This window comes from Phalangium opilio, unplaced genomic scaffold (genome assembly GCF_054372755.1).
Source record: "Phalangium opilio isolate 3A_F unplaced genomic scaffold, DU_Popi_V2 ptg000011l_1, whole genome shotgun sequence".
NCBI classification, from domain to species: Eukaryota; Metazoa; Arthropoda; class Arachnida; order Opiliones; family Phalangiidae; genus Phalangium; species Phalangium opilio.
The window spans coordinates 1,532,239-1,544,487 of NW_028324147.1; the positions used below are offsets into that span (position 1 = coordinate 1,532,239).

The 12,249-nt window shown below is 34.1% G+C and overlaps 1 protein-coding gene across 4 annotated transcripts in view; it reads left to right on the forward strand.

Annotated features, from left to right (window-relative positions):
- The window catches only part of SNF4Agamma (SNF4/AMP-activated protein kinase gamma subunit), a 69,179-nt gene that overhangs the window by 4,217 nt on the left and 52,713 nt on the right, over window positions 1-12,249 (forward strand). For 3 of the 4 annotated variants that reach the window (XM_089857749.1, XM_089857748.1, XM_089857750.1), the window contains exon 2: window positions 6,354-6,506. In XM_089857749.1, coding sequence (XP_089713875.1) covers window positions 6,354-6,506 — 153 coding nt within the window. Of the gene's footprint in view, window positions 1-6,353; window positions 6,507-9,255; window positions 10,122-12,249 lie in introns of those variants that run through there. The other variant, XM_089857752.1, reaches the window with a different exon arrangement.

The window sequence follows — 12,249 nt, forward strand, 5'->3', positions numbered from 1 at the left end:
CCCAACAAAAGCCTGGCAACAACAAGACTGTTTTTAGATTTCAATTCAAACTCCAGTCATTTATTAAATAATACTAGTAATAATAGTAACGTATTTTTAATTTTATAAACGTGACGGTCCCTTTTTGGAAAGTTGAAAGTGATATTTACTAAAATAAAATATAATATAATATTCAAATTATTATTTTTGATAAATATACATATATATAATTAAAAGTTTTCTATTGGATATTGGTCATTTATAAATTTCTCAAAATAGCGTTGACAGATAATTCCGACGTCACGATGGTAAGCGCACGTGTCAATTTATTATTTATATTTTCTTATTAATATATTTTTAATCGTTGTCATCGTAATTAAGTTTCGTAATTAGGCTTAGCAATGGGAGGAAACTATACATTGTTCAGGCGTAGAAATACGTTAGATATGACATTGACTAATAATGAATTAAGGCAATTAATTTATCGGTGCACGCAATGTTGCGGAGCAAATAATTTTACTTCATTGTCACGTGGTCTCGTCTCGAGCATACTTAATATTTGTTGTTAAGCCTAAATAGTAATATTTCCATTATTTTGACGTTTTACTTTCCCTTTATACGTATTTAATACCAAAGTTTGCATAATAAGATATTTGGGGGTCCTCTTTGAAAGTTCTATAAAATCTTAATCCAGTATAACTGTATAAATATTTGATACAAAGGTGGACAACTGATTTTGAAAATAAATAAATAAACTAAACTAGCATATAAATATGTGTATAAATATATAAAAATTTTGGAGCTGTAAGGCTGTTTTAGCCCTAGCTCGTCGCTGAAAAGGAACAAAAAAAAAAAAAAAGCAATGATGTATGAACTTAAATATATTTCGTTTTATAAACTTCAACGAGTTCATTCTAGTTTCATTTGGGGACTAATGTTGTTTTTTCTGTTGTCGGCGGCAATTGGCAATGAAGCAAGATTTTTTTTTTCTTAAAAAAGTTCTTCCTAGAAAAATAAAAAATCAGCTCGCCACGCAGCATCTTCCCAAATATAACATCAACTCCGTAGAAACAACGCGACTTAAATATTTATCTTTAACGTGATTTTCCGTGACGTACAATGCTCCTGTTTTTTTTTTCTTCTGTTTGTTTTATTCCTTCAAGGAGATCTTTGGTGTCTTACAAGTCGCTAAAAGACTGTCGTTTTAGTAAAATTTCATTTATAGAATTTTTTTTTGGCCTGATTTTTTTTTGTAGGTTTATTATTTTCAATTTAACGATCTATTTTAATCTATTTCTATGAGTACATGAAATGTCTATAAATTTTGGCCTATTTCTTTAAATTCTCTGATATTAACTATAAATTTTGGCCTATTTCTTTAAATTCTCTGATATTAACTATAAATTTTGGCCTATTTCTTTAAATTCTCTGATATTAACTATAAATTTTGGCCTATTTCTTTAAATTCTCTGATATTAACTATAAATTTTGGCCTATTTCTTTAAATTCTCTGATGCTAACTATAAATTTTGGCCTATTTCTTTAAATTCTCTGATGTTAACAATAAATTTTGGCCTATTTCTTTAAATTCTCTGATATTAACTATAAATTTTGGCCTATTTCTTTAAATTCTCTGATGTTAACAAAAATTTTGGTCTATTTCTATAAATTCTTAAAATTTAGCTGTCAATATTGTTCTATTTCTAAAAATTCGATAAAATATCGGTGTCAATTTTGCTCTATTTCTTCAAACACCGTTGTATATTATCCCTATGTCTATTTTGGCCTATTTTCGAAGTACTCTCTCTAGCTTGGTATTCCCCGGACCCGATTCGACCCCATTTATTGGAAGAATAAAAAAACAATAAATAAATAAGAGAAAAACGATGTCGGAAGAAAATCTCCCATTTTGTATCGCAACCATTAATCACTCAGGGAATCTTTTCTTATAATGGAATATCCAGTTTCCATAAACCTTGAAAATTCCAGGAGCGACGTTCAATCAGATTTTAACTAATCCCTAATTAGGTATCGCAAAACCATAATAATTATAATTAAATCGATTAATTACTTAATGAAATATTAAACGAGATAATTCGAGGAAAAAATGTGTGGCCCAAGAATTTCTCTAGGCCTAGAGAAATTAGGCCCGAACAGAAAATAAATCCACATTGTGATTGCAGTCAATGCACTCTAGTTTCGACCCACAATGCATTTCCTTTGTAAAAAAAAAAACGAAATAGGAAAAGCGAAAGCAGCTTCTTCCTAGAATGATTCTCGGAAATGAGTAAAAGATAGAGCGTCGTTGGGAGGTATACACCTAGATTACGCAACACCATTTTGGCAGACCCCGAGGCGAATTAAAAAGGAATACCTATATATTATACCATAAGTTTATAAATGATATGTTCCTTTCATAAGTATGACAATATCTATACAAGTTCGTAATGCTAAAGACTTAAATTAAAGCTCGAGCTGGTTCGAGAATTGCAGACTACACTCGGTGGTTAATTTTGCATGCAGGACGTCCAACTAGTGCTGTTTAGTCTGCATTACTAAGCCCAAATTTGACAGCAGCGCCTCACCAGGCCTCCCTCGCTTTACCCTGAATCTATGACTTACCTCATTCACTTCAAAATTACAAGCTCCAGTTTCTAAGTTACCAGAGATTAACAAACTTATGCAGCAACATATCTTATGAACTTATGCTTGTACCACTATTTTCTCCCATGATGACGTCACCGAGCACACCATCACCTTATCAAAATATCACTCGAGTCGCCTCATTTAGTAATTCTTTCTAAAACTAACATTATTCTTGGGAAGTTAAGTAACTTGTAAAATTGAAGTAAATAGACCAGTCTATAAATTCCTCCATAGAAGTCAGACTAGAATTTTTCCGCTTAGATTTCTTAGGAAATCGTTGAATTTAGGATGAAAAATTCTAACGAAAGAATGCATTTAGATTAAGATCAAAGTAACGCGCGAATCCACCAAACATTAGGGTTAAGTGACATCAGTGGCATCGCTTCGAGGGCGGAATTCCAAGTGTAAGAAAGGAACCGCGACTCTGCAAATATGTGTTGTCACTTGTTTTTTTGGTGACTCGTGAGGTTACACTACTTTTAGATCATGGTAAGAATTGCAATTTGTCTCGGTGGCCAAAGCCCGTAAGACCTTTCGTTTTTTTTTAGCTGGCATGGATAAATAGAAAGAATCCATATTTTTCTTGGTCCCAACCTCTTTTTCTTGTTTTTGGCCGCGAAACAAGAACTTAGAACGCATTTTTGAAGACAGTAGGGCGTACGGGGGTGCGAAACCTTTAACAGAAGGATAGTAACTTTTATAAGTAAGTGGAAGATATAGGGGGCATTCATAAAAGTACATTTTTGACCTTCGTCCAAGTTATAACAAAATAAAAGATTAAAATATCAACTTTCTTTGTTATTCAGATATTAAAAACACGCCCCCTTTGTCGCGCCTTAATTTTTCTTACACATACTCCAGACTACGCGACAGTGTAGACTGTAGAGATACCCACATCACTGCCTTGCAGCAATTTTTTTAATATCCGTAATTACGTAGCGATACCCAAATCAAGGTTTATGTAACTTTTGGAAAACCGATTTCCCTGATTTTTCCATGCTTTTTTTCTCCATATATGGAGAAACACCTTCAGAGCAAACTTACTAAAAACCTCACAGATTTAGCTGAATTTTACTAAAAAAAATCCCCGAGGTTTCGTCAACTATTTACTTCCCTGAGTTTTCAAGGTTTGTATGAACTCTGCCCAACTGAGAAAAATAGTCTTTTAGCGGCTTGCGAAGACTCAATTTTATAATAAAAATTTCGATAGTCCAGTCCCTTGCAGAAAGAATACCCAATCAAAACGCGTTAAAATTTGAATCCTCTACGTCATTATCACCGACATTTTTTTTTTGTGTTTGACCCAAAAATTCCCGCGACTATCATATCAAAATCAATAGCAAAATGGGTTGTTATAACGAACCAACCGTATTTTGCTCCACGAGACGAACTCGAGTGGGGTAATTGTAACCTTTCAGTTAAATAGCAAAGTAAGAGTAACTCCGGACATTAGCAGGGTTCAGCTCGGCTGAAGGCCTATAGTAATACTAAATGAAATCGGGGTTAATTGTAATTACCGGGGGAAAAGGTTAGTGTTTTAGGGATGGCGGTTGTATCCTACAGTTCTTATCGTGCAGTGAACCCTTGACGCGTCCTTTATGTGGGTCATTGCGACCGCAAATTGTATGTACTCTTACATTTACCATCTGCTCGCGTTCTTCTAAAAGCTCAAAGCAGCCTCCAAACCTTTCAACCATCTAAACAAAATCGGGTAAATATAAATACTTTCACCATTAAACTATTTTGCCTTTCTAAAATTAGGTTGAGTTAATTGTTACGGCTTTTTTTTTAAAAAAAAATTAATTTGAACTTGTTAATTTAATTTCATTAGAATTGCGTAACAAATTTAATTTGCTATGGTTAGGGTCAAACTTTTCAATATTAGTTTACTTCTGAGATGATGCTAAAATGCGAACTCAACCCGGCGATAAGCCTTAATAAAAGAAGATGAAGAGGGAAGGTATATATACCTGGTTTAAACCGGTTCAGTCTCGTTTCGGTATTTTTTAATTAAATTCTTTTAAGTTAAAAACTAAAAGTTCCGCACTTATTCCCAACATAAGATAAAAACTATTTAAAAAAAATAAAATAAATAAATAAAATAAAAATGGTAGTGCAGTCATGCATTACCAATTCTGGATCTATTAATTAGGCTTAGCGTTAAGCCTATTTCAATAATAATTATAATTCACTATAAATATAAAAAGGAAAAAATCATTAAATCTAATTCTGAATCTTAGACCTATTTCAATAATTATAACGTTAAAAAGATACGTTTAAAATATACTAAAGAATCCTTAATTTCTAATTAATTAGAAATCTATTAATTAGGCTTAACGATAACCCTATTTCAACGATAAAAATAATAATAATAACACAGTTCAAAAGATGCAAAATACCAAAATATAATCTTATACCTACAACTCGGATAAAATTAATAGACGTTTGAAAATGTTAGAGAACAATTACGAAGTATAAACTCTCTAATTAGACTAATAAGAATTTAAGCTATATAGCAATTTGTCTTGAACCCCAAATGGAGCCTCTCACGCTCTTTTTCAAGAAATTATATTCCACCGCAGACTTTTATGTAGAAGTACAAACACACCACAAGTAAAGCGGCGGCACTCGTTAACATTCTTACGCTGTTGTAATTATTACATTTTAGTCCTGGGATGCCTCTACAGGCTGCCGCCCCCCATATTATGTTTCTATATAGTGGTACTAAAAATGTACTATATATACGTTATAGAAAATTCCATAAATTCCAGTCTAAGAGAAGCAAACACTGTGTACAGGAGTGGCAGAGCTCACCATCTTGGGTAAGGTCATTTCCCTCGTGCCATCCAGGAACCACCGCTAGAGGCAGGTGCGAGTTGGCTAGCCTGGTGTAATGAACTCCATCTGGCGTTGCCTCTTAATTGGCGCCAGGGAGAATAACCCAAGATGGCAGCTTCCATCCCTTCTGTGTGTTGCTTTCTCCTCAAAGTAATTTATGTAACAGTCTATTATAGAGATGAGAATGAGATGGTCTTATAGGATGATGACTTTTGTTTAAGCCAATTTCTTAAGGCCTTGTGTTAATAAAACCCCGCAAGTATTTAGTATCGTTGAAAAAGGGAAGAAAGTGGGGCTATTAAATACTTAAAAGTATTTTCCCCGTATCTGTTATATAACAAGTGTTATAAAAGTTCCTAAATGGATCATTTAGGTGTCGCAATAAGAGAGCCATATTTCAAACATAAAATAAACAATTTTAAATCATTCATTACGAGTAGAGGGGGGCATGCATAAAGGGTGGGTGGAATGTTCTAAAGTTCAATTAAGACCGGATATGTATTGTAATAACCAAATATGATTGTATTACCAAATATAAAAACATTGACAAAATATACAACAACTAAATTAAAAAAAAAAAAAAAAGGATTGAAGCAAATTATGTTCATATTTACAATTTAACTAAATTATCTAAAGCGTTTCCGGTTGAAATAAAATCATTGTTATTACTTAATAGGTATTATTTCAACTGTTAGGGGTAGAGAAAAATTCATCCAACTCTCTACCAGCTTTAATTTAATCCGCTTGCAGTGTTGTCAGACCATCTATGAGCCAAATTACTCAAGAACTAATTCAAACTGAACTCTCTGCAGTCTTTGGCTCACAAATGGTCTGGCAATAACGTTGAATATCGGTATTCGATTAAATAATTTTAATTTTTATTTTAACAGGAAGTGATCTCATCGACTTCCTATCGCGTGAGTTATACGCGGGAAGTAAAAATCACCATGAAAGATTTGCAGTTATTTCCCCAAATAACGGAAGAACCGGAAGATGAAAATGAAAATATCACTTTTAATAATATCAGCCGACAACAAATGCTGGTAAGTAGTGACACTTTAAATTTAATCATTCCGTCAATCTTTATTTCTCAATAAAAATAAAATAAATAAAACGTTCGAATAAATAGAACCACTTCAACGGAAACGCGTGTCTATCTATATTATAGCCCTTCTCCCCGCCTTTGACTTAATTCCTTCTATTTACTTAAACAATAAATCGAAACGCGTGCGTATCTCGCGCGCCAAAAGTGACAGCTCGCGCGAAGAAAGAGTGACTGGCGCGTTTAATTCGCGCGCTTTTTTTACTCGCCACGTGCGTACAATTGAATCTTTCCCGCCTTCTATGTTATTTTGTAAGAATTAAAAGAGGCGGGAAAAAACTCGGGTTCCTCGGTTTTAAGACAGGCGACGCTAGCAGCGTACGTTTTCCCGGGTAATCGATAAAGATTTAGAACAAGTAGTATCTAATAATGGAGAGAATATTAAGAAATCGCAAAAATAATTCCGACCGAACACGCCTTCATTAAAAACAAAAAATATATATTAAGAAATATTTCTGTAATTTGAGCACGAGGTCAACTTGTCTCGATGAAAAGTAAACATTCATACACCATTTAACATGACGACAAGGTCGCCCGCCGGTTCCAAAGGGAGAGACGCGTAACTTATAGGTCGTAAAAATACTCCCAAGATATCCTTCCCATTGTTTTGGAACCGTCTCAAGGCCAACTTCAGTTTACTGTCTCTTGATTTTCAACGACATACTTCAATTTAAGTGTTTACCACGCTTCATCCCTTCTTGCCAACGTTTTTTTTTTAAATATGGTATTAGCTTTGGCCTTGCTATAGTCTAACCGTGATCTATGACAAGTAAGTACTATATGGGAGACAAAAAAACCTTTCCATCAGGACGTAATTTATGACTTTGTTTTGCTTCCAAGGATAGTAGTTCATTTTGCGTCTGGTTTTTGTTTTTTTGTAACTTCTGATTCAACCAGCTTTCAAATTCAGTCAGTATGTTATGTTAATGTGTTTGCTTGTGTTTTTATGGTTGAATAATTATGTGTTTGAAACGACAAATGTTTTTCTTGACACGCTGGGACGTTTTGTTTGTAAGGTCTCAAAATATACGTCTGAAATCACCCTTACAGTCTCAAAATATACGTCTGAAATCACCCTTACAGTCTCAAATAATCCCTGAAATCACCCTTACAGTCTCAAATAATCCCTGAAATCACCCTTACAGTCTGAAATAATCCCTGAAATCACCCTTACAGTCTCAAATAATCCCTGAAATCACCCTTACAGTCTGAAATAATCCCTGAAATCACCCTTACAGTCTGAAATAATCCCTGAAATCACCCTTACAGTCTCAAATAATCCCTGAAATCACCCTCTAAGCCTCAAAATATCTCTGAAATCACCCTTACAGTCTGAAATAATCCCTGAAATCACCCTTACAGTCTCAAATAATCCCTGAAATCACCCTCTAAGCCTCAAAATATCTCTGAAATCACCCTTACAGTCTCAAATAATCCCTGAAATCACCCTTACAGTCTGAAATAATCCCTGAAATCACCCTTACAGTCTCAAATAATCCCTGAAATCACCCTCTAAGCCTCAAAATATCTCTGAAATCACCCTTACAGTCTCAAATAATCCTTGAAAAGTGAAATCACCCTCCAAGCCTCAAACTTACTACGCAAATTACCATAAAGGTCTCAAAATATCCTAACCATATTAAGGGATAACCACAACTGAAAAAAAAAATATTTGTCCAGGACAACATTTATAGCTAAAGATGTTTAGCTATAATTAAAAAAAAAAAAATGGTAACCTATCTATGAGATTAAACGGCTCTCCAGGTGTTAGAGAAACGTCGATATTAAAACATTACACCATGTGTTTGTAAAATGTGCCCCCGAACTTCCTCTATGCTAGTCATGCTAGATTTGCGTAACATATTTCATCCCACGAAACGTGGAAACCACGCCACCCAAAACTAGCTGCCTCGAGGGGTGGCTCCCATGATATTTCATTCCGGCTGCTGCATGGTTGGCCTTGAATTTCAAATGATACATTACATTAAGAAGACGAAATACAAAACGCACGGACCGAGAAAGGGGGGAGGGGGAGAGACACACTCATAAATAATGAATCAAAAATGGCCCCTCTTCGCCCCCTTCGAGACGTCATTTCGTAATGGAAACCATTCCGAAAGGGTTGATGTATTTAGACTAATGGCAGCTCTATATCTAGGACTATATGGGTATCACCGAGTGTCACTAATATATTTTAAGCAATTCAAAAATGACTGGTACAATTTTAATAAATAAATAAATAAATATCTGAATTCAAGGGGTTTATTCAATTGTCCGATGTTAATTGGGGGGGGGGGTGACACTGCATGTTAACTACCCATAAGCCGTAATACAGTCAAAGCCAATGAAGTGCCATTACAAAACCATTAAAACGCATTAGAAAAATAATATTTATGAGGTTTTAGATTCTTCCTAAGCTTGCAATAGGATTAATATTATAAATTTAATAAGTGAAAAATAAACATAGTCTTTGAGTAGCTTATTTTACGACACCCTAATATACCTGAATATAAAGGTTTATAATCGCAAAAACAAAATAATAATTTAACTTTCATCACGTAACGCAGCCACCACGAGAAACTCCCCTACCTATAGTAGTTTTCATACCATACATTCATCCTACATCAGTCAGCCTCCGCCCAGTTAGATAAGGCTTCCTACCAACCAAGCCCCTGTCTCTCTCCAGAGTCTCCACTATCCATTCTCCAGCGCAACTCTGTAAACTCTGTTACTCACAGAGTCCAACATACAATACAGAACCCAGGGATTTCGATCCAAAACGAATTCACAGAGGATACGATAGGGGCCGGTTTTCAAAAATACACACAGCCAGAATTTTTGGGAAAGTGCAGTCGCTATGACTACAACACCACAACCACCACCCTACTGCTAGGACTAAACCTAACCTCGTGGATCGTTCGTTCAAGGAGGACAGGACAGAGAAACGCGAAAATTCCCCCTAGTTTTGTATCGTGTTTCCTACTCCTAGCGCCTTCGTTCGACTTGTGTTGTGTGCATGTGCAGTTGTGTTACTCACTCTCTTCTCGTAACCGTAGCGTGAGAAAAAGACGTGCATCCTAAGCCTTGGCTTCTATTTCTAAATCAAAACAAAGTAGGTTTTCCAAAGCGTGCTATTTCGCGCCGTTTTAAGCGAATTCGATCCAAATTTAGAATCGATAACGTGGTGTTTTCTTTTTCGTTTTATTTACAAGTAACGTTTGTAAACATAGAGGTCAAGAATCGCGTGGTGTGTTATGTCATCTTATAAAAAGTTTCTTACAGGATAATATTGTGTTTTTACGATTGTTCTTACGCGCGTGCTGTGTTTTCAAAGTGCAAGAAAACTTTATACGCGACCCCCGTTTTTCTACTATATATCTATATATATAACAAGGGATGCGTTCATCTTTCTTTTTTTGGGCATGACAACGCCCTTATTGCAATTGTATTAATAATAATACCGGTAATTGTGCAGCGTTAGTGCATTGGCAATTGTTCAACGAGGAATTTTCGTGCATTGGCAATATTGCAACGAAAGATTTAAGCTCTTATTCCAGTAAGTTATTATAATTTATGCGATGCTTTTTATTTTACCCTATTGTTAAGGCCTTAATTACGTTAGATAATGGCGGTTAATTAAATTCTCCTAGTGACTATTAATACGACAAAGGGATAAAGGTGCCATTTCCCCTTATTTAGAAGCGTCTACGCTTCCATAAGTAATATAACAACGATAAGAATGGCACTTTGAAGAAACCTTATAAGACATTGAAAATAATCATACTTATTATAAAAAATATTACTTACTTTTATATCCAAATATAGTATATATTTATGATTGATTGATTGATTGATTTAGAATCGAGTCCAATGATAAATACGATGCAGGTGTTTACCTAAAATAAATATAAATAAATATTCAATCTAAAATTTATAATGCGAAAATAAAAATAAATGATATACACTGTGCCCATTTAATAAATTCCTCCGAAACTTTCTTACCAAATATTAAATTAAATAAAAAAGAACGAGTTGGAGATCAGTAACCCTTTCACGTAATTACTTTCTAAAAATAGATCATTTTCATATAGGCCTAATCGTAATTCAATTCCAAATTGCGCCCCCAAAAAACCAACAATAAAAACCAAAAAATCAATAATTCGCTTCTGGAAAAAGTATTTCAAGCTTTAGGGTGTTTCTTAAAAGACCAAAAATTTTCCTTTCGCTATATGGGGGTCATTGGTAAAAAGAAAAGAAAGAAAAAGAAAAACCGAAAGTAACTTACGTGCTATGTTATACCCTTGGGAAAATTCACGGGAAACCTTTATACTAACGCGCCCTTAATTTTCGTCTTCGATAGGCGTAACCTTACGACTTAAAATCTCGTATTTAATAAAAAATGAAAAAGTGAAGGTGCATGCGTGGAATTAAATTGCAAGGTAAAAAATAAATAATCTCTCTCAAGGTAAATTAATAGTGTAGCTTTCATTAAGTTCTCGAGTCGACTATGGATGGCATTTTGTAAAAACAAAAAGAAAAAAACTAAAAAAATAATAAATAAAAGAAAAAATCACGAGGTAAAAAGGTCACGTGAAATGATACCGGCCAAGGCTTAGCAAAGTTTGAAAAATTGAAACTCGTTTTGGTTACGTCACACGTGTTTTGTTTGATTCTATATTAAGACTTTTTATATAGTTTTTCTTTCATATCTTTCAGTTTCTTAAATTAAAAGCAATTTAATTACAGTCTAAATTTTGTAATTTTAATTAATCAGGGTCTTACTAAGCCTAATATTAAGAAAATTTCATTGTCATTTTATAAAATTGTTAGGCTTAATTCGTAAGAAAGGGTATAATACTATTTGGAACGTAAGCCAGGGGTTAAAAGGTCAATAATTCAAATAATGTTTACGCGTGTATCGCGTCATTACCATACACGCTGACATACTTGGGGATTTAATAAATAATTTATTACTAAAACCCACAAGCTCATTTTTAATCCCTAATCCTAAGATGCCCAAATATAACGCTCGAAGAGTTATTGATTTTGAAGGAGGTCAAAGGGTCACGGGAAAATGCATAGCGGCAAATTGAAAGCTACAATGAATACAAATTAGATAGATACACCAGTATATCACTCAACAGATATAGTAACTTCAACCTACGTCATCTTTTATAGGGGGTGGGGGAGGGGAAAAGGAGGTCACCTGACCCGCATTATCACGACACTTACACAAAACCGTATAAACCACAAATGATACACTCACTGCGTAACGATATTTAATTAAAGAATACGTCATAATGATTCGAAACTTCGTATTCGTATTAGCGGGGTCGTCCGTAAATTACTTAGGCATTTTTACATACAATCAAATTTATATTCCCTAATGCTATTATTAATTTATCAACGGTCCCTTAAAAAGACGCAAGCAATATTAGCTAAATCAGCCAATAATTGTAAGAAAATTCTTGCCTAATAAACGTTAAATTTAACGCAATCATATTCAAATTATTCCACGATTATTATTCAAGCAAGATATGCAAAAAAATAAAGCATAAATTATAAAAAATTAAATCGTGGAATTTTCCATGAACTAGGGCTGAAATTTTCAAGGTGAATCAGGGTTATAGGAGCCCAACCCCCGGTCCTTGTTATTAAATATTTAGAAATAGAATCCAGAATGA